A 24,817-nucleotide genomic window follows, 5' to 3' on the forward strand; every position below is an offset into this window, starting at 1 on the left:
GACTGGCCCGCCCGTTCCCAGACCTGAATCCAATTGAGCACATCTTGGACATCTTGTCTCGCTCCATCCACCAACGCCATGTTGCACCACAGACTGTCCAGGAGTTGGCGGATGCTTTAGTCCTGGTCTGGGAGATCCCTCAGGAGACCCATCCGCCACCTCATCAGGAGCATGCCCAGGTGTTGTAGGGAGGTCATACAGGCACGTGGAGGCCACACACACCACTGAGCCTCATTTTGACTTGTTTTAAGGACATTACATCAAGGTTGGATCAGCCTGTGGTGTGTTTTTCCACTTTAATTTTTTAATTCTAGGATGTGTTATGTTAGTGTTCCCTTTATTTTTTTTGGAGCAATATATTTAAACTCGCACGCAAAGTAATACAACGTTCCTATAACTCACACACACGAAAACAGATGAGGTCCATATCTGTTTCCCTTTCAATGACATTCTATGTTTTATACATTTATTATATTTATATAGATATTGGAATATTTTGATATCAACAGCGGGTCTTTAGCAACAAATGCAAATGGTGGTGGGCTTCAATGACTCCTGCTGTATGGGCCTGCAGACAGCAGAGGGCGCGCTAGGACGCGTAACCCTCAACTGTCAGTGGTGTGTACCTGGAGCGCCAGGCATGAAGCAAAGCAATGCAATCAAATTAAAATGCAAAATACTGCCAGACTAACATTCTATCAGTCTGTCAGTTTTAACAGCCCTTGTGCTCAAAGGAGAGGGAATTATTTCAATATCAATTTGGGCATCCTTCAAGACAATACACATTGATGTTTATTCAAACTAATCAATAATGTTTAATGGTTGTTTCCAGAATCTCTTTGTGCATGAAAACAAGTGAAGAACGTCTTGAGTATGAGGGTCAGAGAAGAAGCAGCTCACTTCAGTGTCCTGCCCAAATCTTTATAGATACTGCTTGGTAGGGGAGTATCTATGACTCATCTTATACATCGCTTCTTCCACTTTAGTCTATTATTAGTCTAGTAAAATAATTTAGAAAAAAGAATGATGTGCTTGTTTATACATATAGCATTCGAAATTGATACAGTTTCATTCTGAACCGGTAAGGGGATATCCCTTCTGTTAGAAGAAAAAAAATCACTTTCATAATCATGATGACACCTGAGGGAATGTCATCAGAAACGAAGCAAACTTAAAAAATATATATATATCAATACAAAGAGACTTTTACTTACTTACTACTGACCTTACTTTTGTTCTCAAATTCCACATGCTGCAAGGTCCCTGCAAGGATCCTTTTCACGTCCTCCTTCAAACGTGAGCAGGCATCTGCTTATTTATATGAGAGCTGAGTTGGGGAGCCCCTTTTCCCTCACATGGGCAAAGCTGAGTCCAGATAGAAAACCTGTTATGAATACTGTCTCTCATCACGGTATTCAGTAACATGGGGACAGCCGGGGACTAGAGATTGGAGAAGCGGCTTGTGATCGGAGGGTCACCGGTTCGATTCCCCCACCGGACGGTGATTAATGCGAAAAAATGCTCCCCCCCTTGAGTAAGACACTTAACCCCCCCAATATGCTCCTGTGTGTGTTTCACTGCATGTAATTTGCTGGGTGTTGCATGTGTGTGTTCAACTAAGGATGGGTTAAATACAGAAGTCAAATTCAGTGTGTGTATGTAAAAAATATATATACTGTCAATAAAGTTGATTCTTCTTCTTCTTCTATGGAGCACTCTGATCTTGAAGTCAGTATCAGGTGATGATAATCCTGGCATTTTCTTCTATTTTATGCTTTTCTTTTCTTTTTCTTTTTTTTTTTTGTTACCAAGGGCAGTCTGCATTACCAGCTCACAGTTCTCCACCTTATCTTACAGCTTTTCACTGGGCCACTTCACAAACTCAGAAATGCAAAGGAATGTTTGAGCAGTGGGTACTGTCTCCTACTTCATAAGAGCTTTTATGAGTAACCACAGTTGGCTTTTGATTACCGTCTTCTACGAAAAAGAAGAAATCATAAGCACATCAAAGGCAAGGCTTCCTGAGGATTTCTCAAGCAGCCAAACACTTTATTTAGCACATGATCCTTAGCACGTCACACGGTTCCTCTATTGGGCACGGTCGTCTGGGATGCTTGTCCTGACTCATCTCTTCCCACTTCTGCATTTGCTTGTACGAGTCCCTTATGTACACTTTGCTCTTTTAATAAGCAGCGGAAACATAGAAGCACTTTCCACAACGCTGCCTGTTGTAGTTGCTGGTATAAAATTCAGAAGAAGCACATAATACCGCATATAAATATGAACAGGAGCTGCTCGGAGACAAGTGTAGATGATAGGGTTGTGGAGGCTTCCAGTTTTTGCTGATCTGGCCCAGTGTACAAGCTTCAACAGGTTTATTTTATGTGACTCACCAGCATTTGTCAGGCATAGGTGGAGAGTACTAGTAGCTAGCATGTGGCTAGTTAGCAGGGCACCTTAAAAACCAATTAGCTCAGTGTAACAGGTAGGTGCTTCCCTAATTTTTGTGGTGATATGCTAAAGCTAAGGCGCTATGCAACTCCAACCAACATCTGCAAGAGAGAACTGCCATCAGTAACAAGTTGGTGCCAGTTATGGGATTACAAAAACAAGATGATGCAGATCTAGATTATATTTTTTTTGAAATACTGAGCCCACAAAATCAGGATTTTAAAATCTAGATTTGCAGTCTGTGGATGGGCCTCCATTTGTTGGTCAAAGTAATGACAGACTTCATTAACACAGACAAGTGTAAATCAGTTTGCATGTTGTTCATATTCACATATCTGGGCCCGAGCTTCAGTATCAGAGGAACAAGACGGGAAAGACAAACTACTGCAATGCGTTGATGCTTCTATGTTGTATCAGACAAATTTGAGAAGTGGGAAGTGTTACAACTGTGACGGTGACACAGGAGGGAAGTGCTGTATCGTGGAAATAAACTGCAGTTTAAGTGAAAACAATGGTTAGTAGTGACAGCCCCGATCACTTCCAGTGCTTCTTGTCTGCAATAACACATCAGGCATCAGGGAAGATCACTCACACAAGGTGCAGCCAAGCAGCACCCCCCACTTGAAACTCAGCTTTGTTTTTTTTAAATGTTCCTTTCCAGGTGCAAAGGAAGGTGCAGAGGCAGCGACCCAGAGCGAGTCAGAGGGTAAGGTTTACGAAACCGTTCAGAGGGTTACGGCCTGTTGCCTTCATGATTGAGTCAGCTGTGTTTGAAAACATGAATGTCTTTGTTTTGACAACACATGGACTATTTCAAAGGTTTTTCATGTAGCAATTTCCCTTATGTTTTATGAAATCTGTCCAGGGAACAGGGGGGGAGCTACTCAGAGACTAACTGAAAAAATACCCCTTCATAAAGACACATTTTAGATTCAGCTCAGCGAAACACTGAGAATCTGATAACTCAAAATGTACGCACAGAAATTGTGGGCGGACACAGGGGGGGGGGGTGAGAGAGAGGCAGAGAGAGAGAGAGGGAGAGAGAGAGAGAGAGAGAGAGAGAGAGAGGGGAGAGAGCGAGAGAGAGAGGGGAGAGAGAGGGAGAGAGAGAGAGGGAGAGAGAGAGAGAGAGAGAGAGGGAGAGTGAGAGAGAGCGAGAGAGAGAGAGCGAGAGAGAGGGCGAGAGAGAGAGAGAGAGCGCAGTAGGGATAGTATAGATACAGAGCGCCAGTAAAGACGGCTCACATATGTCACGAAGCAGCCAGCAGCCTGTTGATATGGATGTGTCTGACGGTCGCCACGCTTTCTGAAACATTCGTTTCGGTCTTGTGTCCATTTGGGTTGTCTCCTGTCCTCAGCGTCATGTCCTCATCCTCCCTGTGTGGATCACAGACGGACGCAGGTGGGTGTTCGCCCCAGCGGTGGAGCCGCACAGCAGCTGCATCTCTCCGCCACAGGCAGCCCGCCGCCTCACGCTGACGGCACAAACACGGATGAGAGGTAACTAAACGCACCACCAGAGCCTGGGGGGGTGTCGGTGTCTCCGGTGTTCAGGGATGAAGCGGGCCCGGGGATGCGGTGGGTATGACGGCAACAACCTCCCGTCATTTTATGTCAGTGTTAGCTGATATCCAGCGGCGCTCTGACGAAAGATAACAGCACGGCTAGCAAGAATTTCTCCTTTTCTCTAGACTGACGACAGAGCCGAGCATCGTTGTCCTAACGTGTTGTGTCGTCACAGGGTGATTCCAGTTAGACAGACAGACAGACAGACAGTTGATTTATGTCATAGGCCCAGTGACGTAGCTGTCATCCAACACTACACCTGTTAGTAATGACACGAAAATTTCATTCTAAAGTGTCCCAAAAACCAGTTTCCTAACTTCAGAGCAGTTCATCCGGTTCATACGAATAGCTGACGTGGGAGTGATTTGAGGCACGGACGAAAACTGATAATATAAAGTCAGTATGCTGTGTGACTTGTTGTACTGTTTTCATTGGCAGATTAATATTAATTTGGTGTTGGAGCGCGGCGGTTCTGAAAGTGCTTTCTATACACAGGTAATAAACCTATTGATGTGCGGATTTGGGTCCCAGTCTGCTGATCCGGTTCTTAGAGGGGCGTGGTCAAAGCGGGTCACATCCTCATATGACTCAAACCGGCAAAAGTTTTGATAATTATCATTTCAATCAGTTATGATAACCATTTCCTTCTTCACAGATTTCACGGTGTGCTGCTTTACCTGTTAATTATTTCAATAGGTTAACTTGAAGGTATTTTTTAATAATCTTGACGTTTGTAGGCTACCATCGGTTTGGCACAACAAGGATTGTGAACTCTCACTTTCACATTATTGGTAACTGTGACGGCATATGTGACTATTTTCACAATTTGTACATCCAAATAAGTTATCAATCAATGGAGTAGATAATCAGCAGAGGAAAGTGATCATTAGTAACAGTCCACAAGATCCTCAAGTGTCAGTGACTCTCAGGTCACTTTTACTTGTATTTTTAGATAGTGGCATTAGTGACTTTATTTAAAGGGTCTGAGTACAACACTGCCCCTCTCTGGCCAGGTAAACAAACACTTAATAATCATATTAATTACTATAGTTAGTGCTTTTATTAACACGTTTGCACGACCACAACCTAAGCTCCCACTCCTTTCTTTAGGGAAAGTGGATTTGTGGGTAACCTGTGTCATGTCTCATAGTCTAGCAGGTTTGCCGTAGGAAGCGAATCTCTCCTCGTGTATGAGAATAGTGTCAGCTTGTTGCTGCAGTCACAAAAAAAGCGCTTCATGGTTGAAGGAGTAGTTCACACTGAGATATAAATACGGCGATGGCCGACACATCTCCACTTCCTCCCACTGTACAAAAGTGAAATGAAAATACAGAAGACATGAGTGCTGCTGTCACTTGGAGCCATAGTCTGTGCAGCAGTGATCTGGCGTTGGAGCCGTGTTACTGAGTTCCTGCCCATCCATCCGCCCATCTCACTTGCAAGCATGGCTCATATATCAGTCGTGATGTTTATTTTATCAAATAACTAATTAAAGCCAAACTTGTTTAAAAATGAACGCTTGAATATACACCAACTTAATAGAAACTACCTAAAATGACAGAAACCATATTGTTTGACGTGTACTTTGCCAACATGGAGGGGGAGGGGTTTGTGACCTGTACTGAAGCCCGTTATCAGGCTGCAATCCAGATGTTTTGACTTCCCTTTTGGGGAGCGCTCATGTCGTCCATCTTTATTTTACTGTTGGTGATCTGTAGCACTATATGGCCTCACTTAATGCAATATATCCAATATCTAATTGGTTACACCATCCCAGCCCATCAACACTGCATAATGAGAAATATTGTGGAGCAGAAAGTACAGGATTTACCTGCAAAAGTAATGGACTGGACATTTAAAGCAGCACAAAATTGAAATACTCAAATGAAGAACAAGTACCTCAAAACTGTAGTGCAGTACAGTACTTAAGTGAATTGTACTTAGTTACATTGGTTGGAATATCAGTTACTGGCTAGCTATCTCGCTGAAAACAGTTGATTTTTGCTACTGGAAACGCTAATGAGAAAAATAAGAGTGAACTGAAGCTGTCATTTAAAACAAAAGATGACAACCATAATATCACCCCTTTACCCCCCTAAAATCTTGCTTTCCTTTGTTTGGCAGGCAGTTCTGCGACTTCCTGATGCATCTGTCCAGCCACCATGCAGTGTTCTTGGAAGTCCATGGTGCTGCTAGCATTAGCCTCCATAGCCATCCAGTACACAGCTATCCGCACCTTTTCCACCAAACCTTTACGCCTGCTGTCCTCTGTGGGCCTGGCACCCACGAGCCACAATGTCAACTGCAGCCTCAAAGATCTAACACGACTGGGCCAGGAGACACTTGAGGACTCAGACCAAGGCTGTGAAGAGATCCTCTCCCACACCCTGTCCTCCCCCTCCATCTCCCTTCCCTCTTACAATGCTAATGAGAGAACCCACATCCTCATTCTGGCCACCACACGGAGCGGATCGTCCTTTGTGGGTCAGCTGTTCAACCAGCATCCAGAGGTTAGAATGTCATTTGCTCCGAGGTTTCTGCCTCCTAAAGGGAACTTCTTCTTCTTCTTCTTCTTCCACTGTAGTCAAGTGCTTGTTCATGGGGGTTTTATTGGGTTTTATTGGGTCTATTTAAAATCAAATTAAACAGTTTGGTCTAGACAACTGTTGTTGTGATTTGGCGCTATATAAATAAACTGAATTGAACTGAATAAATATGGATACATATGAACAAATTATCTTTGGAATTCCCCTTCTGGCAAATAAAATTCACTGGACTTGATCTTTTCTTTTCTTTTTTTCTCTTTTAAAGACAGTAAATAAATCCTAAAATAAATTTCATCTCTATAATCTAAACAAGCTGTGAATTAACTTTGGCAGCATTTGAAAAACATAGAATGAATAGCTAAATAGCAGCAGACCTAGTGAGCCATTTCCCAGCCTCTACACCATTTGCCATAAGCGTGCTGCTGTGTAAATGAAAAAAAACAAGAAAAGCAGGATGACAGACTCTTGGATTCTCATTACTACATGGCCAGACTCAACACAAGAAAGAGATTTTGGTAATTGTGTATATCCTTGCCCTAACTTATAACCTATATCAGCTTATCTCAGCTGGTAGAATTTTGCACAGTATTTGTCTTTTAGCAAAGATTAGGCTGCTATCTTGATCATGTTAGCTACATCGCAGATTGGTTATCAACAGATATGCCAGAGCTGCATCGGTATTAGTGTTTTTCAAATCCTGAGCACCCTCCCTCTTTCAAATTCTGCATTAATATTCAGTTTGATTTTGCAGAATCAAAATTGCAGAGTGCATGCTCCGTGTTTAAGGGGCTTTGTAGGTTAGAGCATCCCTAGCAAATACACAGAGCAGGGATTGTACTGCCTAATAAGCCTGCTCAGGAACCATCGAGGTGTGATAACACCCACTGAAATGACAGTTATTTTGGCCGAAGAGGCACTAAGCTTTTTGTGACTGCACCTAGACATTCATTTGTGCATTCTGTCCCATATTGTTTTTGATCTTTTTATGTATACCAGGTCTTCTACCTGTTTGAGCCTCTGTACCATGTCCAGCTGGCGCTGCTGCCTCGGCTGGCGCACAGTCGAAACCTGGCTGAGAGGAGGATGATGCTGGGAGCGGCCAGAGAGCTGCTGAGGTCTCTGTACCACTGTCACCTAAACAGTCTGGAGAGTTACATTCGACCCCGTCCTGCCAACCACTTCACTGACAAGCTGTTCAGAAGAGGAGCCAGTAAGGGTCACGTCAGCACTGTGTCCACTTGTCCTGCTTTCATTCACATCATCATATTGATACTACAGTAATGTTTTATTCATGCAACTGTCTTTAGGCAGGTCTCTGTGCTCTCCCCCTGTTTGTGAGGCTCCTTTGAGCCAAGAAGGGCAGAGCCTGGTGCTGGGTGATGAGGGGGAGTGTGTGAGGAGGTGTGGGCCACTCAATATGTCGCTGGCTGCTGATGCGTGTAGAGCAAAGCGCTATGCAGCTATCAAGACTGTCCGGATTCCCCAAATCAGTGACCTCAGAGCACTGATGGAGGACCCAAAACTCAACCTGAAGGTAGAGATATTATTACACCTGTGTTTATGTTGCTGTGTTAGTAGTATATTAGTATATTACAAGCAACACTTCATCAGCGTCACCTACGTTTAATTTTTGAAAAGTGACAAAATGAGAAATGTTGAGATTTGGTGTTTTGAACATGTGCACTATATAGACAAAAGTATTCAGACACAAATGCTTATGGAGCTGTTTTTCAGGGGTTGTGCTAGACCTCTTACTTCCAGTTAAGGCAAATCTTAATGCCTCAGCATACCAAGACATTTTGGATGCTATGCTTCCAACTCTGTGGCACCAGTTTGAGGAAGGCCCTTTTCTATTCCAGCATGACTGTGCCCCAGTGCACAAAGCAAAGTCCATAAAGACATGGCTGGATGAGTTTGGTGTGGAAGAACTTGACTGAGCCCTGACCTCAACCCCATCCAACACCTTTGGGATGAACTGGACCAGAGATTGTGATTCAGGCCTTTTGGTCCAACATCAGTGTTTGACCTCACAAATGCTCTGCTGCATGAATGGGCAGAAATTCCCACAGAAACACTCCAACATGTTGTGGAAAGCCTTCACAGAAGAGTGGAGGCTGTTATAGCTGCAAAGCTGTCTAATAATGTGATGTTGTTAAATCCCTACTTTGGTCTATGTAGTGCACATGCATTGATATCACTTTTCTGCCTTCTCTGAATCTCAGTGTCCCCATAGCTACACTTCCACCAATGATTTCAAACTTGTTTAATGTTTGAGACAGCAGACACATTCAATAATGATACCTACAAGGTTTTTTTTTTCTGTGCTTGGTTATTGCATTGACTGGAGAGTACGGCACTACAAAGTCAGGAAGCTGGATTCAGCTGATCTTTACCAGCTGAGTACATGATAGACAGGGTGATGGAAGGTTGGATGACCAGTCGATGCAGTTCTAAATTGGTATTGATTGAACATGTAGTAACAGCGGCTGTAGTCGATTAGGAATACTCCAAACACATGTACAGACACATGGACACTTAAAATACCCAACACTGGCTCACAGAACAGTTGTCGTATTGTGCCAGTAGCCTTTGTTAAACTCACTCTGATGTAATGAGTGTGACTGCATTGGCTTGGCTGGCAGAGCCTCCAGTACATGTGCTGTGTTTAAAGCACAGACAGCACATTGGCTGTCTTTACATTCTTTACAAAGGTATTTTAGATAAGCAAAAAAAAATAGGGATATGCATCAGCACGTTTAGGGAAATTAAGGAAAAAAAAGCACAGCACTGTATCAGCACAGCCTGGTAGCAGGTCGAAACAGTGGGTTGAAAACTGCAGATAGCTTCTCAAGCAAGTAGAAGGGTAACAAATGACCAGGCAACCAAGAATGGAATAGTGTCTAGTATTTATTGATATTTTGAGTTTGAGACATAATGTAGGTTAGGACCGCAGGAATAACAGTTTGGACCAGGAACATGGATGTTCAGGGTCAGGTGGTTGGCAGAAGTGGGAGACTCACTGGAGAGGGATGATGGGAGATTGAAGAGAGAGACACACTGCTGTCTGAAGCGAAAAATGAAACTTTCCATGCCTGTGGCTGGGCAATGGTCTGCAAGTGTCCATGTGACGCGTACATTTTGTTATCGGAGGGTGTAAGTGTAGTCTTTGTGCAGATGTCTGGGTACCTTCAAGTTTTTGTCTTCTACGCTACAACAAGCTGTGGAATATATGTAAGCATGTGCAATGCATCCTCCAAGCTGACTTCAGAAAGAAGTATAATAGTATATATATATCTATATATATAGATATATATATATATATATTTCTCTCTATATATAGAGAGAGAGAGAGTGAGAGAGAGTGAGAGCATGTAATTGTGTAATTCTTATTTATCATTCACAAAGAGCATCTTAGTAAATGAATGGTTGCACAGCATGAACTACTGTTCAGTTTCAGGCAGTAACCTCTGTTTTATGTCACACACACCCCACCCCCAGCCCATTTCCTGCCTGTTAGTCAGTGTCCAAATAAGGCAATGTTTTGATCACAAACAAGTCTCCCTCAAGTAAAGGTGGGAACACACTTGTACATATGTGTCATACAAGGCCTTGATGTGATCGTACCATATCCACGTGCGTATCACATCAATATTATATTACAGTTAAATACCTCATTAAGTGCATATACACTTACATAAAAACAAAATCTGTTCTAAAATGTTATCAATTCATATGCTTTTAAGATAACAAGAATAATATGCTTTTAATATTTGTTCTAAGGAATATTCAAGAACAAATATTAAAAGCATAGATAACTTATCACAAATGGGAGAAGAGGAGTAATGCCAGCCAGGACAACGATACAGTGGCAGCAGACGACTACAAGAGGCAACAGGCACTAATCATTATGGATGCTTACACAGCAGCAATGTTGTCGTCTGGCTTGGCGCACTAAGTTTTGACTACAGCTATAGAAGACATTTACCCAAGTACAAATTAAATCAGAGAAGCAAACACACCAAACCCAACAGGCACTTTCTTAACCTGTCTAACCTGTCTCTCCAAGGCAAAGGGGTCTTGAGAAATTTATTTTCACTTCAGTGTTAAAGTTGAATGAACATTTATTCTTGTATCTCATTAACATGATAAGAAAAATACTGTCCTGTCCATTTGTTGTCATATGTTCTGTGATAGTTACCGCGATGCAAATATGCAATAGTGCATATGAAATAAGACAACATCCTGCAGTTAAAACTACCTTTCCATCTTGCTCTTGACTGCTCCTTTTGCGCTTTCACCATATGCTTGGACTGGACCTGTGCAGTGTAGCTGTATTCGTTGAATACTTCATTTCTTAAAAGAGAAGATTAGTGTGGCTAAAAGTTTGCGCTTCAACAACAGTAAACTGCTTGTGTGTGCAATTAATTGCCAACTCAGCTAATGAGTTATGCATCTTGTTGTTTTAATGGATTTAAGTTGTTGTCTTCCGTGCCCTTTACGCATCTGTTCATATGAATTAGAATGAAGGTAGAATCAAGAAGAAGCTGACGTTTAAACAGTACGTATTGTATTCTGGGACAACAGCCATTACAGGAGATACCAAATACCGTAAAAAAATATTCTACTTTCATATTAAAAACAAGTGGATTTGCTTGTTTCAAATAATTTATTAATCTTGCTGACTCTGAACTGGGTTTTGTGGCAGGTGAGTATGCACTCGCTATTGGCTAACCGATACAGATAATTTTATCATCTACAGTTTCATGACAACTGGGTGAATGCTGAAAAGCTTCAGAACAGCTACCAAATGTACTGTAAAGGGAGATTGTTTTCTCAAAGCCCCAGTTAGTAATAAACTGGAATCAGCCTTAAATTTTGCTCTTCTTATTCACATAGGAACATCCTAAAACATCGGTGTAGTACTACTGTGGGTATCACTGTTACCACTGCAACACTACTAGTAGAGTACTATTATTAGTGGGAGCTCACTGAAAAACCTTTAATCAGGCTGGTGTTCAGCATCATCTGTACTGTTGCAACATTATAACCACAGTTTCTTCGACATTCATCATCATCAGGTGGTCCAGCTTGTTCGGGATCCACGGGGCATCCTTGCGTCTCGTATTGAGACATTTCGAGACACTTACCGTCTGTGGCGTCTGTGGAGAGCAACGGGGCGTCGACCCCACAACCTGGACCTGGGGCAGATCAACACAGTATGTGAGGACTTCCTCAGATCTGTGTCCATGGCCTTGGCTAGACCTGCCTGGCTCAGGGGTCGGTACATCCTGCTCAGGTGAGAAAGACAGGGGTGGTAATATCTGTGCTCACAGTGTAGGCCTTGGTGCTCAGTTTCAGTTTCAACCAGTGAACAAGTTTAGAACAAGGTTAGTTTCTGCTGCAGACACTGTGACAATGTCAAGTCAAGTCCAGTTCCTTTATATAGCCCAAAGTCACAAATCACAATGCCCCAGTTAGCTTTACAGTCTGTACAGTGTACACAAACCCCGAGGAAAAACTCTTAAACAGAAACAAAATAGAAGAAAAGTCTGGAAGAACTGCAGAGGAGGGATCCAGCTCCCGGGATGGACATGTATACGTCCCACGTACAAAACAGACAAGCAACTTCCTGCAGTCTTGAGGATAATTACTGTCCTCTGTTAAGTAGCTTGGTTGTAGAAGGCAGGTCACATCAGTTTTATTCATTTGTATTTCAAATCACGTTTTACAGATCACAATGCCTCAGTGGGTTTTACAGGCTGTACAGTGTACAGCATTCTCTGTCCTTAGACCTTTGATTTAAGTAAGGTAAAACACAAGTGCCTTTGGCCGTTTGGCTGTCGAAACAGATGACGTTCCTTTAGTTGTAAAACCGGCCACTTGCGACTTGACAAGGTGACTAGCAGGCAGCACATCAGCCAGTTTACATCACTGCCAGTTTTTGCCTACAGTGTTCTAAAATCTCTTATATCTCGCTGGGAATTTTAAGCTAAACTAGGCTTGACTGCTTTGTTTTTCATTTTTCTTTTTTTTTTTAACTACAAACGTTGTTCTGTTTACTACCCCCACCATCCAGTTTTAGTAGCCTACACCTCAGAAGACAGTCGTATGACTCATTCATGTATGGATGAGTTTTGTTCTAAAACATCCTCTCTCCCTTCCTTGTTCGTGATCAGATATGAAGACTTGGCCAGGTTTCCTCTCAAGAAAACCAGGGAGCTCTACAACTTCCTAGGTCTGTTTATGGACCACAGCGTGGAAGATTGGATCATCTCCAACACCCGGGGCAGCAGTGATCTGTCATCCCGGCAGAAGTTCACCACAGTTCGGGACTCTGCTGCTAATGCGGAGAACTGGAGAGTGAAGCTGTCCTTTGACATGGTGGTCTACACTCAGACTGCCTGCCAACCTCTTCTTGACCTCCTTGGATATAAGACAGTTTTTCACCCCAGAGAACTGAGAAACCTCTCGCACTCTTTGGTGGAGGACAGGACGTTCCTGCCATTTTAGAAGTAGTTTTTGATGCAGAGGTTATAATAGTGAAAGCTGTCTGACCAACTGATGTGGATATGTCTGTCTGTGGTGGAAAAAGACTGTGTCCATCCACTTGTTTATCTATCTATCTATCTATCTATCTATCTATCTATCTATCTATCTATCTATCTATCTGCCTATCTATCTATCTATCTATCTATCTATCTATCTATCTATCTGTCTCTGTCTATCTGTCTATCTCTCCTCCAGCTTTTCCCTGAAATACCATTTGACACATTTAAGCCACATTACAGTAAATTCAACTAAGACTTCATAATTTGCAGCTACAGTATGTACATTTATGTTCTACCTACATAATTTGTTACAGCTTCATGGACTTTTTGACATTTGATAGTGTATGGCTGCCACCACAACAAAGTGTTTTCTCACTTTCACATCATAATAATGGAAAAAAACTTATTACAGATACCTGTATTAAGGAGGAAATTTAAAAATTACACAAACATAGTGTGTGTGTGTGTGTGTGTAATAATGGCATATTTTATGTTATTACTCCGTGACAAATTATTGTGTTAACAAAATGCAACTTTTGTTTTTGTAACTACACATAATTCTGTCTTGTTACATCAGGAAACTTCCGGGTTGCTAAAGAAAATCAAACTGATTAACACTTGCACTTTCTCTTGTTTGTTGTTTTTTGTTTTTCTCTGCAGCTGCAGACTCAGTGAACTGACACAACTGGCGCCTACTGTCACCACAGACCAAGATTTATTCCCCTGCGTGGTTACTGATTGGTTATCTCATTGTTGAATTGGCCATGAATTGATGAAAGATGTTATGATTTGTTGTGCAGCTGTGGATTTTTCTTTGTAGAATTAAACCTGTTTGGGTTTCCCTGATCACAGATCAGCCTAACCCTCATCTTTCATGTCTTTGTTCACATTCTTACACAGCATTTAAATCAACTCTTTTTGATACTAACGCCTTGTTTCATTCAAAGCACGACATAAAATTCTATCAAATAAAAATAAAACATCTTCTCTTTAGGCAATGACTGGATCTTTTTCTTGTTAAAAGAAACATAAACAAACTACAAAAACAGTTTATAGCAAGAGGGTTCCGGGTTCGAATCCCAGTCTGGGCCCTTCTGTGTGGAGTTTGCATGTTCTCCCTGTGCCTGCATGGGTTTTCTCCGGGTACTCCGGCTTCCTCCCACAATACCAAAAACATGCACATTAGGTTAATTGGCTACTCTACATTGCCCCTAGGTGTGTGTAAGTGTGTGGTTGTCTGTCTTTGTGTGTTGGCCCTGTAAGCCTGTGAATATTCTCATTCATCCAGGTCATGGTTATCTCAAGGAAATTCAATCGAATGCAACTGGACTTAGTTATTTGTCTTTGAAGACGTTTCACCTCTCATCCAAGAGGCTTCATCAGTTCATGCTCGCTTGACTAGGCTGGGACTAGACTAGTCCCAGTCAAGTGAGCATGAACTGATGAAGCCTCTTGGATGAGAGGTGAAACGTCTTCAAAGACAAATAACTAAGTCCAGTTGCATTCGATTGAATTTCCTTGAGTGTTGGCCCTGTGATTGACTGGCGACCAGTCCAGGGTGTACCCCGCCTCTCGCCCGTAGTCAGCTGGGATAGGCTCCAGCTCCCCCACGACCCTGACGGATAAGCGGTATAGAAAATGGATGGATGGATGGATGGATGAAATACAACATATAGACAAAAGTACTGGGACACCTGACCATTACACCAGCAGGGCCTTTAATGACATTGCATTCGAAATACATTGACAGCTTTGCATCTATCACAGCCTCCACCTCTGCTCTGTCCAGAATGTCTTGGTATGCTGTGGCATTAAGATTAAGTATAGCCCAACTGCTGAAAAACAGCCCTATCCCCATACTTTTGTCTATATAGTGTAAGTGTATAAGTTTTAATGGAAAAAAACTTCTTTTAAAACTGATTAACATCCAATTAACATGGAAATGTATTGTTACAATATATACAAAAGATCTGCTGAACTACAATGCAAATATGACTACAACATAATTTCAGCTGGCGAGGTCAGAAGTATACTGTCAGCTTACATATTCAGTTCACTGACAGGTGTTGAACTCAGAGGGTGCTGAGTGGCAGAGCTCTTACTGATGTTAAACTGCTCACCAAAACATGTGTGAAGATGGTGATGTTGAGTGACTTTTTCCTGTGTACTCTTTATTCTGTGTTTTCCTGTGCATGCAGTCTGTAGCTGGTGGTCATCTATGAACCTGTTGTACAAAACCCACTCCACTTCCAGGTGTGTGCATCTGGATACACACAGGAGCCTGACTGACCTGTGAGGTGACTGGTTACCGACCTGTCATTGACTGGTGTGACAGAATATTTCCAACTCCTCTGCCTCATTTCCTTTGCCAGATCAGCAGCTGTTCCTTCCTCCCACCAACCCACCTGACCGAACTCACCTAAGAATCAGGTGCCACTCAGTATGTATGAATCAGAATTTTGTTTTTGTTGTTTTTTTCCATTAAAAAATGATGCAGTTTTCATATTAAAATGGATAGCCAAAGAAAAAAGCTCAAACAAACAAACAAAAAAATGTCTTACCAAGTGTTATTATATTATTCTTGTTTTAAAAACAAGTTTCTCGGACATGAAAAGAACTGAATAGACGCCTTTATTGTCACCGTACTGTATAAAATACAGTGAAATGAGATTGTACTACCTGTGAATGTGATGTATTAAATTTAAAGCAATACCTTTCACACAACCTAAACACAAAATCAATAGAAATAACTAGAATGATAAATAAAAACGTGCTACAGTGTTATTTCACAGCGTAAAATTGCACAAGAATGTTATTCCACATTGTGAGAGTTTCCCAACGACTGTGTTCAGTTTGAATGTTTGAGTTGTGCATCCTAAACACATGCACATTAGGTTAACTGGCTACTCTACATTGTCCCTAGGTGTGAGTGTGTGAGTGTGTGTGATTGTCTGTCTTTGTGTGTCGGCCCTGTGAATGACCCCCTGGCTGTTGTGTGTGAGAAACACATTCTGAGGCAGCAAATGTAGATCGATTTTATTTTCTTCTGTACAAAAATGTAGGTTCACCTCAGCAGTTCAGTTACAAAATTGAAATGCAAACAGAGTTTGGTGTTTGACTGTCACACCATACGGGACAAGTTAGTCACCTGCTCATATTTTGCAGGTCTTTTACATCTTTCTTCATAACCCTTTTGTTTAAAATTATTCTCATTATTTTTATATTTATTCTTCTTATTATTATTGTTTCAATTTTTTTACCAACAGGGGGCAGTGGTAGCCCAGACGACAGCTGTGACGAGTGTGACCTCATCAGGCTGTCGTGGCTCTTAACAAACACCCATCAGACAAACAGCAGGTTCCCGCTGAAGTGTAGTTTCTGCCCAGCATCTCATTCTGACTGTAATTATAGGGAAAAAAGGAGATTATCAAAGAAAAAGCATTAATTTAAATGCAAGTAAATATTCAATGTTCATTTACAGTTGAAACTGTTTTGTCCATACACATAGAATTGTTTGCTTTCATACAGACATTTCAGTTTTAAATGTTCAGATTACCTATCTAGTTTAGGCAATTTTCCCAAAACTTTACCACATAGTATAAATATGAAAATACAGCATATTATTATGGAGAAATAAAATGAAACATTACAAATTCCACAGAAAAATATTTTAAAAAATCAAGTTCTTATACTGACATTCTAATACTAGCCATTTTGAAGTGGGCAAACTAAACATAATTGGGGAAATCAAAAATCTCTGATCCCATCTGGGCAGCCCACCCATACAGACAATTTTCTAAATTGTTAACAAGTGTCACTGAATGTGTCATGATTGACATTACAAAAACCGTAAGGTACAGTAGCAAACGGTCCAACCAATCATTCATCACCCGATCAATCAGCTCATGTCATTCTGTTCACTTTCTCTTTCCCATTTGGATACATTTCACAAATACATTGCAAACTGTGATTTACTTCTGTGATTGTACTGTTTATGAAATGGTATTCTACCAAAATTTAAAAGAATAGGAACACATGTTTTGAAATAGGCTAGAATTTAGGCTACAGGCTGGAAGTGGAAGACAGTGTGTAATGTAATTTAATAATGTATGTCATATGTATGAAAAAACATTATCAGCGGACATAGTGGCTGCTGAAAATAATGTACATATTGCAAATAATCTCTATTGGGCTGTGACTCTGAAACTGAAGCCCTATCTGCTATTCCCGAACAAAAACTCATGTGCATTTTAGCACAGGAATGAGCTAACCGTTGCTTGCAGTGCTTCACAGCGGCTCGAGGACAGCTAAGCAGTGGGGTTTATTGTCACTGTGCTGTCACTCAATGGAATGGTTATGGCTTTAAATTTGAAAGAGACATTTATTGTGTGTGTGTCACTTGTATGTACATACATACAAACAAAAAAAATGGTCGCAAAAATGATTGCTTTCATTAATATGCATTTGCTTGTACAAGTCCCAAACAGGATGTGGACTGTCATTTATTTAAAGTGATCTATCACATTTTCTTTTAATGATGTTAACATTTACATATGATAGTTTCCCTCCACTTAACGCTTCTCTGTATGAACAAACTATCATCTGTAACTCCCTTTAGACCCTCATTTGATCGCACAACTTAAGAACTGCAACATTTAACGTATGTTCAAACCATCCCAGTGTTTTCACTTGTATATATTACTCAGTCAGTTCTCAAACTTCTCAAAGATTCAGTTGTTTCATTGTGACAACAGAACTCAGTTTCTTGTGTCTCTGCACTGGTCACCAGGAATTACTGCTAAGTTTATGCATTCACAAGCAAATATAACAGCTGTACATGCTATGGATTATTTTTTTATACAATGTTTATGTCATCATGACCCATACATTTATAACTCACATATTAATACTGCTGATCCATAGGTGTCACACCAACCAAAATCAGTAGCTTTCTTGCGAGGGTTACTTTGATTTCAGTATCTTACACATACTGCAGTAACAATACGAACTGAAATGACATTTGATTGTTTGAATTCATTTAAAAAACGGGCAGAGACAAGTGAGTAGCAGACTATGTCCTATGGTCCTTGCCTAATTTTACAACCACAAACTCCAAATTTAAAGTTGAGATGCTCTAGCCTGGTGTCACTTCTCTGAATCGCAGTCCGACTGCATTTGAAGGAAATTGCTAAAAAAAACAAAAATGGTTTAGGAATTATAATAAAGTGCTTTATGAACAGCTACATTGTGAGGTTAACCACACCAATAACTAAATATTTGCCTCTTGTTCCATGACATAGCCATGTCCAACATTACCAGGAAATGTTGCTATGCTTTCCTGTTGCAACATTCTGTTTCAAAGTAGTACCATTACTCTAGTTGTTAAAGTGAAGTGCTATTTTCAGTCTGAAAAACTTTGTGCTGAACACAACAGAAAAATAAGTACACGAGACTGAAAAGAAAGAGCTCCTCGGCAGTGGGAAATATCTGACTCACGGGAACAGGGCTAAGGACTAAGGATAGCTAAGGAGCAATTTAACTTAGCCAGCTAGCTTGTAAACAGCCGAACACAGAGCGCTTAAAGCATCTCTGGAGTTGACTTGTCACAATCAGTTCCAAGTTCCATGTTAGTGGTGATACACTGATAATTTCCTCTGAGGATACAGAAAAAACAACGTATTCTGAGGAGGAAAGTGTCTGGCAGAAAACAGCTATCTCATCTATTCTCGTCTATGTATTCCCCTCGACATCAGGGCCCCTCCTCACGTTATTGCTCACAGTATTTCCCAGTGTTTTAAAGCATCCTTAGCTCAACTCAAAATTACACCAGAACGGTTAAAATGACATAAAGCAGGTCATTAACAGGGGCAAAAAAAAAATGGTGCTGGGCCACATGGTCTGGAAAATTTCAATGTTCAGGACAAATGGGAGAAATTTTAAATAAATATTGAGTTTTAAATAAGTATTGACAACTCACAGGACTCAATAAATCTACTATCTGTCTGATTTCAATCTGTGCTTGTGTTCACAAAAAACAAAGCATTATCTTGGATATCTTGGACAAGTGCTGCTCCCACGAGTTTGACTTTGCTAAATTTGTGTTTATTTGCTCCAAATAGCCAGAATATCTTACTGTACATTAGCCGAAAGCTTGAGAACAACCGCAAGCACTGGGAGTGTGTGTGACACTTACTGTATATGTATTGATTTTGTATATGATCATGCCAAATTCACTTCAGTAATTCCAAGATAGTGGCAACTCTGCTGGGGGGGAGGGGAGGGAGCATAAGAAAGGAATCATCAAATTAAACAAAAAGCTTTTTTAAACAAACAAACCAACACTAAGGAAAAGAAATATTGAAAATGCCAGTGTACCCTTAAACAACATAAAATGATTTTGTACAAATTCTCACAGTAATGTTTGACAATGGGTCTTGCTATATTTTCCACTCTCCACCTCAGTTGTAGAAATGTGCAGAATGTGACACGGTTGTGCATAACGAAAGTAAACGTGTTCTAAACTTACAGCTCGAGGACCACGTAACAGAACATAAAAACAAACCTATATAAACTGAACAGTACTCAGACGCCATAGTGAAATGCATGTAGTGCTGAATCACTCCTTCTGATTCCCAATGAAACCAGTTGTACTGCACTAACCAGTCCATTTATGGACATATCATGTGACCGCAAAATCAACATAAATATTTCTTAAAATTTTGTAATGAATTTAACATTTTTTATGACTTATGCAGTTGGATGCTCAATGAAAATGTAACAATGCGTTCCGACATGCAGGTGCAAACTGATAGGCCGTCTGCTGCCTCTTCCTTAGTCTCTGATTGGACAAATGTTTTCAGCAACATATTCATTTTCTGTGACATGTTGCTTCCCATGCATCATGGGACATTTACATAAAATGAAACATTTCTCTACTCCTTATTGTAACACACTTGCTGCACCTTTGATGGCCGTGACGCTTTGTATAGCAGGTTTCCATTGACAATGAGTGACATCTAGCTGCTTTTGAATCCTTTTAGCTTAGCGAATACATGCTTTAATCTGAGGAACTGTGATGAAAATCCATTCCAAGCTTTCGAGGTATTTTGCTTTTGTTTGCATTACACGCACACACACACACACACACACACACACACACACAGACAACTGCACACAAGAGCTCAGAGTCCATCAGTCTGCTTTGTCCTTCTTCTTTGGTGTGACTTTACTTGCCACCACAGATCCCACTGCTCCGACGCCTCCTGTAACCATGGAAACGCTCCCTTTGACCAATCCTACACTGGCTGCCGGCACACTGGTCACAGCTGTCTTGGTGAGCTCAAAACTTTTAGTTCCTACCCATGCAACACCTCCCAGGGTCGCACCAACAGCGTTTCGTGTCATGCTGAACAGGCCACCGCCCACTCTCCACATGACTCCTCCTTCTTGCCGAGGGTGGTCCTTATCTGTGTCTGAGACAGACAGTGACAGAAAGACACAGAGAGACAAGGCAGAGAGAGAGACACACACACACATATATAGCCACAAAGACAAACGGATAGCGACAGAGAGAAAGAGAGACAAAGACATACAATTTTAATATAAAATATCTATCTGGACACCATATGTTTCCTACATCACTGTAAAATTCATTCTCAGTATGTGTGCACTGGAGGCTTCTTAATGTGGAAACTGAAGCTACCACATCACAACTGTGTATGTTGAATACTGAGACCAGGATGTGATGTCACAAACAACAGGCCCGTCACAGGCTCTTTTATCTTTTATACCATATCCCATGTGGCTTTATTCAGACATGACAGCGTATGGACATATCTTTAGGACGTGATGTTTGTGATCTTCACCGACAGGTCAAAAACAGTCCATTTAAGTGTTTTTAGTTGTCTCAATTTGTCACAGCCAGCCTTATGCAGTTGTAAGAACTATAGACACAAGGAAGGAAGAAAACACCACCTTGTTTAACGTTTATTGCATTTTGATTCTTTTGAATGAGATTAGTGAGATGTGAGGGAGAAATGTAAAAAGTAGAGACAGAGTGCGGAAGATTTTTTATCATTTTTCATCTCTCTTGTACCTCGCATCTGTACAAGCATTTTGCATGTCAGTCTGCAAAAGTTGTTATAGCAGTATAGAATCACTGTTACAAGTAATAGCACTCTATTGAAAAGAGAGTACATAAGCACTAGCATGAAAATGTCCTTTGAGTAATTAAAGTAAAATGAATCATGGTGCAGAAGGGTCCATTTCAGAATAATATAATAATGTTGGATTTTATTGTATTGCATTCTGTTACTGGATGGAATTCTAATTATTTTTGCATTGATGTGTTCACTGCCTTATTCTTTGCAGGACACACACACAGAGTCGTGTTTCCATCACTTTTGGGGACATTACATAGACTTCCATCCATTTCCTAAACTAATACTATGGTGTCTTGAAATGACGCTATGCATTTGTCATCATGATTATCAACACTTCATATTTGTGTGCAAGAAGGCACTGTGATTGGTCAGATTATTCCTCTTTGCTGTTCGGCAGGATGGAGTACTGCAGGTGCACAACTGAACTTGCTTTTTTGCTTAATTTAGAATGACAAATTGTATCAGTGTACTTTGCCATCAAAATGAGTACCTGCGACGTAAAACGCATACAGGCTGGAGAGTTTATCTCTAGTTCTTCTTGGTTACTCACCATGAGGGTGTTCCTCTTGGAGGTAAGGAGCAACATCCTCCTGTTCTCTGTCCTCACAGCTGTGGTGGTTGTTGCAGTCAACTGGAGATGAGCTACTGTCCTCCTCTACCTCCTGCTGAGAAGTGAGCACCTGAAAGACAGCACTGAGTTGTAGATATTAAATGCAAATAGTTCTGCACAGAAAAGCAGAGGTATTTCCCGCCAAAGGAGCAGTCCACAGCAAGACATATGGGTAGAACTGCGTTTCTTGAAAGAGATGCTGCTGTCGAGCTTTAGACCTTAGGTAATAGAACACTTCAAAACAATAATGCATAATGTTATAAATTATCACAATATAATTCTACTGAATGTCCTTAAATGATAATACTGACCAGGTGTAATTATTGTATATCATTAGTAATAAAGTCTTCAACATGTTCAATTAGTGCAATTAGTGCATCTATTCTGACTTTTGACAGATTTCATACTTTTTGAAAGAGCTCTCTTTTGCTCATTTTTGACCTTTTTAAATCCTCTTCAACTGTATACATGTTTACACTTTCAAATAGAAACTGCTCACCACTAGGGTTGCGTACCTTTTACTTTGAAATCAAAACCTGGAATTCAGTATCAGTACCCTATGGTACATTTTTTCAGTACTTCCTCTCTGTGTAATAACAAAAATGCACTTCCAGTTGCAAAAAATAAGTCACCAAAAATGTTGTTAGCGACATTGCTTCAAAGAAGGAAGCTGTTCAAAGATCCGGGAGCAGCTGGAGAAACTGTTTTTACTGTGTGCACTTAATTCAACCTGGATACTGGACTAAAATCGAGAAGCTGATGTAATATCAGCACAGTATCAAAATAAAGAATAGAAATATGTCAAAATGATCAGAACAAATATGGGATTACGCCATTGTAGCATCTAGCCTGCCTCATTGACCGAAGAAAAAACTCTGGCATTGCTTGTTATGGTGTCGTTCTTGTCACTACTGCAGTGCTTTATTATTTCTCCACAAACTGTGTACCATTCACATACTATTGGTTTCATACCAAAATTTTGGACATACTTCAAATCTCACATAGGTGTAGTAAACAACATGTTGATTTTGCAGCATGTGGCTGAGTGTTGGCTAACACCACTAAAAATTCTCCGCTAATGTCAATCAAGATGGTGAGTAAGTCCACTTATCTCCAATAATTACTTATGCAACTAGGTCATTAATTGCATGGAGATCTCACTCCTATCGATGCCTCACTTAATGTTTCGCAGGCAGATATATGACCTGGGGGCCTCCATGTGTAATGTCCCAATAGAATGGTTGACTTAGTAGCAGAGAGGACGCAAGCACACCAAGGCAACGAAAGGTCCTCAATCCAGATACTTTAATCCACAGGCCAGACACAGGTCAAAAATCCAAAAACACAGTCCAAAAAAAGGACAACAGTACAGGCAGGGACTAGGCAACGAACCCAATCAGAACCCAAATCCAGCAGGCAGGGTTCAAAACCAAAGACAGTCAAAAGGATCAGGCAACGGTACAGGTGGGGTAAAGCAAAGAATCAGCAGTCGAACACAAACAAGATCTGTTCACAGCAAAACTCACTAGGAGGAACGCTGGAAAGTATGGCACAACGAGGTAGCACAAACAGCCTGACAAAGACACATGGTTGAGGAAGCCCTGTATATATACCCAGGTTGAACAGGTAAAAAGGAACAGGGGCAGTCAATCACAGACTGAACAGGAAACTGAACACACATAACAAAATAAAACAGGAAGTGCATTCAAAACTTTACACCATTATTTATTTGTTTGCTTGCTAAAAATAAAATTAGGCTTATTTTCTTTGCTGATTTTACTTACTTACAATGCTGCAAAATAAACTGCACCCAACATTATACTTGCCAAGACAATATACTTATTTCCCCCGCATAAGAGATGTTCTTGCGTGCCTCAGTGAACGCTTGATTCTGAGTGAGTATTTTTCTTTCTACTAAATTCGATTAATAAAAATAATAATACTGAGCATTATAATAATGGCTGTATCATCTAACCATGTCTGTATTCGAATAGTATTCATGATATTATACACAACAAATGACCTTAAACAAAGACCATATCTCAATGAAATAGTCTGTCATAATTCACATTTCAAGAATCCAAAGGGTAGAAAAGGTTGTTCAAGTAAGGAGAGTCGTCATTAACTTTATTTAACTGTATTTAAAAGTGGCAGTAACACTAATAATTGTTGTATGTATGCGACGAGTAAAGTAAATAATGTACGTCAGCAGAGTAACAGCACAACATTTCGCCTTGAAATGCAGTCGACTAAAGCAGGAAATATTTAAGAAATGAACCTCTTAGGGCAACTGTGTGTCGTTATCCATCGTTTTGAATACATCATTTTTAATTTTATTATCAAAGGAGGACAAATTCATTCATGTGATATTACAGTCACATCGTCATCCCACACAGCTGTTACCGTCATATGCGCTCATAGTTACTCAGCTCAGCAGAACCGTGGGCTTACTGTCTTCCTGTACAACATGTGTTCATTTTGCATCTGCTAGCACCTCTGATGATGAGGTTAGCTGCCTTTATGCAAAACAATGTCTACTGAGGTTTTAAAGGCTCGTATTGTTTTTACTGACAGACTGTAACGTGAGCGAATATCAGCTCTGTCACTGACGCAGCAGCGCCTCTAGTCACCGTCATTAGAGACTCAAATAAGACAACCATTCTGTCTTACCTTCATTCTGTCACAGGCAGATTATCAGAAATGATTCCTTGATATATATTTTTATCACTCCTTCTGTTGTTTTGCTGTCAACCTGAAAGCGGAAATGACGTCGTGTTGTTTACTGTGCGCTGGTAGCTGTAATGGCAGCGTTCGGCCGCACACTGTCAGCAGAGACACATGGAGAGCCGAGTCTGAGCTCGTGGAGGCACTTTCACAGGTTGACAGGTAATCTTATTCTTCCACTCTTCTTCAGTAATGAAGGAGTATGATATA

At 40.8% G+C, this 24,817-nt stretch overlaps 2 protein-coding genes across 2 annotated transcripts; one reads left to right on the forward strand and one right to left on the reverse strand.

The window, feature by feature from the left end:
* Positions 1 to 3,622: 3,622 nt before the first annotated feature.
* chst1 (carbohydrate (keratan sulfate Gal-6) sulfotransferase 1) lies at positions 3,623 to 14,104 on the forward strand. Its single transcript, XM_046394981.1, has 6 exons — positions 3,623 to 3,951; positions 6,142 to 6,527; positions 7,560 to 7,773; positions 7,871 to 8,097; positions 11,642 to 11,859; positions 12,740 to 14,104. Exons 2-6 carry the CDS (start codon positions 6,180 to 6,182, stop codon positions 13,071 to 13,073), a joined length of 1,341 nt encoding a protein of 446 aa, XP_046250937.1. The 5' UTR covers positions 3,623 to 3,951; positions 6,142 to 6,179; the 3' UTR covers positions 13,074 to 14,104.
* Positions 14,105 to 17,570: 3,466 nt separating this feature from the next.
* zgc:101566 (Transmembrane protein 263-B-like) lies at positions 17,571 to 24,668 on the reverse strand. Its single transcript, XM_046394949.1, has 3 exons — positions 24,554 to 24,668; positions 21,824 to 21,953; positions 17,571 to 20,583 (listed from the first exon to the last, which is right to left on the reverse strand). The coding sequence occupies exons 1-3, from the start codon at positions 24,557 to 24,559 to the stop codon at positions 20,303 to 20,305; spliced, it is 417 nt and encodes a 138-aa protein (XP_046250905.1). The 5' UTR covers positions 24,560 to 24,668; the 3' UTR covers positions 17,571 to 20,302.
* Positions 24,669 to 24,817: the final 149 nt, after the last annotated feature.

Source organism: Scatophagus argus, chromosome 7 (genome assembly GCF_020382885.2).
Source record: "Scatophagus argus isolate fScaArg1 chromosome 7, fScaArg1.pri, whole genome shotgun sequence".
NCBI lineage: Eukaryota > Metazoa > Chordata > Actinopteri > Scatophagidae > Scatophagus > Scatophagus argus.

Bases quoted from the DNA above. Each gene is read 5' to 3' on its own strand.
- chst1 (XM_046394981.1), top strand. From the start codon at position 6,180: ATGCAGTGTTCTTGGAAGTCCATGGTGCTGCTAGCATTAGCCTCCATA. The intron at 6,528-7,559 runs GTTAGAATGTCA...TATGTATACCAG, and splicing joins TGTTCAACCAGCATCCAGAG to GTCTTCTACCTGTTTGAGCC. The intron at 11,860-12,739 runs GTGAGAAAGACA...GTTCGTGATCAG, and splicing joins GGTCGGTACATCCTGCTCAG to ATATGAAGACTTGGCCAGGT.
- zgc:101566 (XM_046394949.1), bottom strand. The intron at 20,584-21,823 runs GTGAGTAACCAA...TGTCTGTCTCAG, and splicing joins CCAAGAGGAACACCCTCATG to ACACAGATAAGGACCACCCT.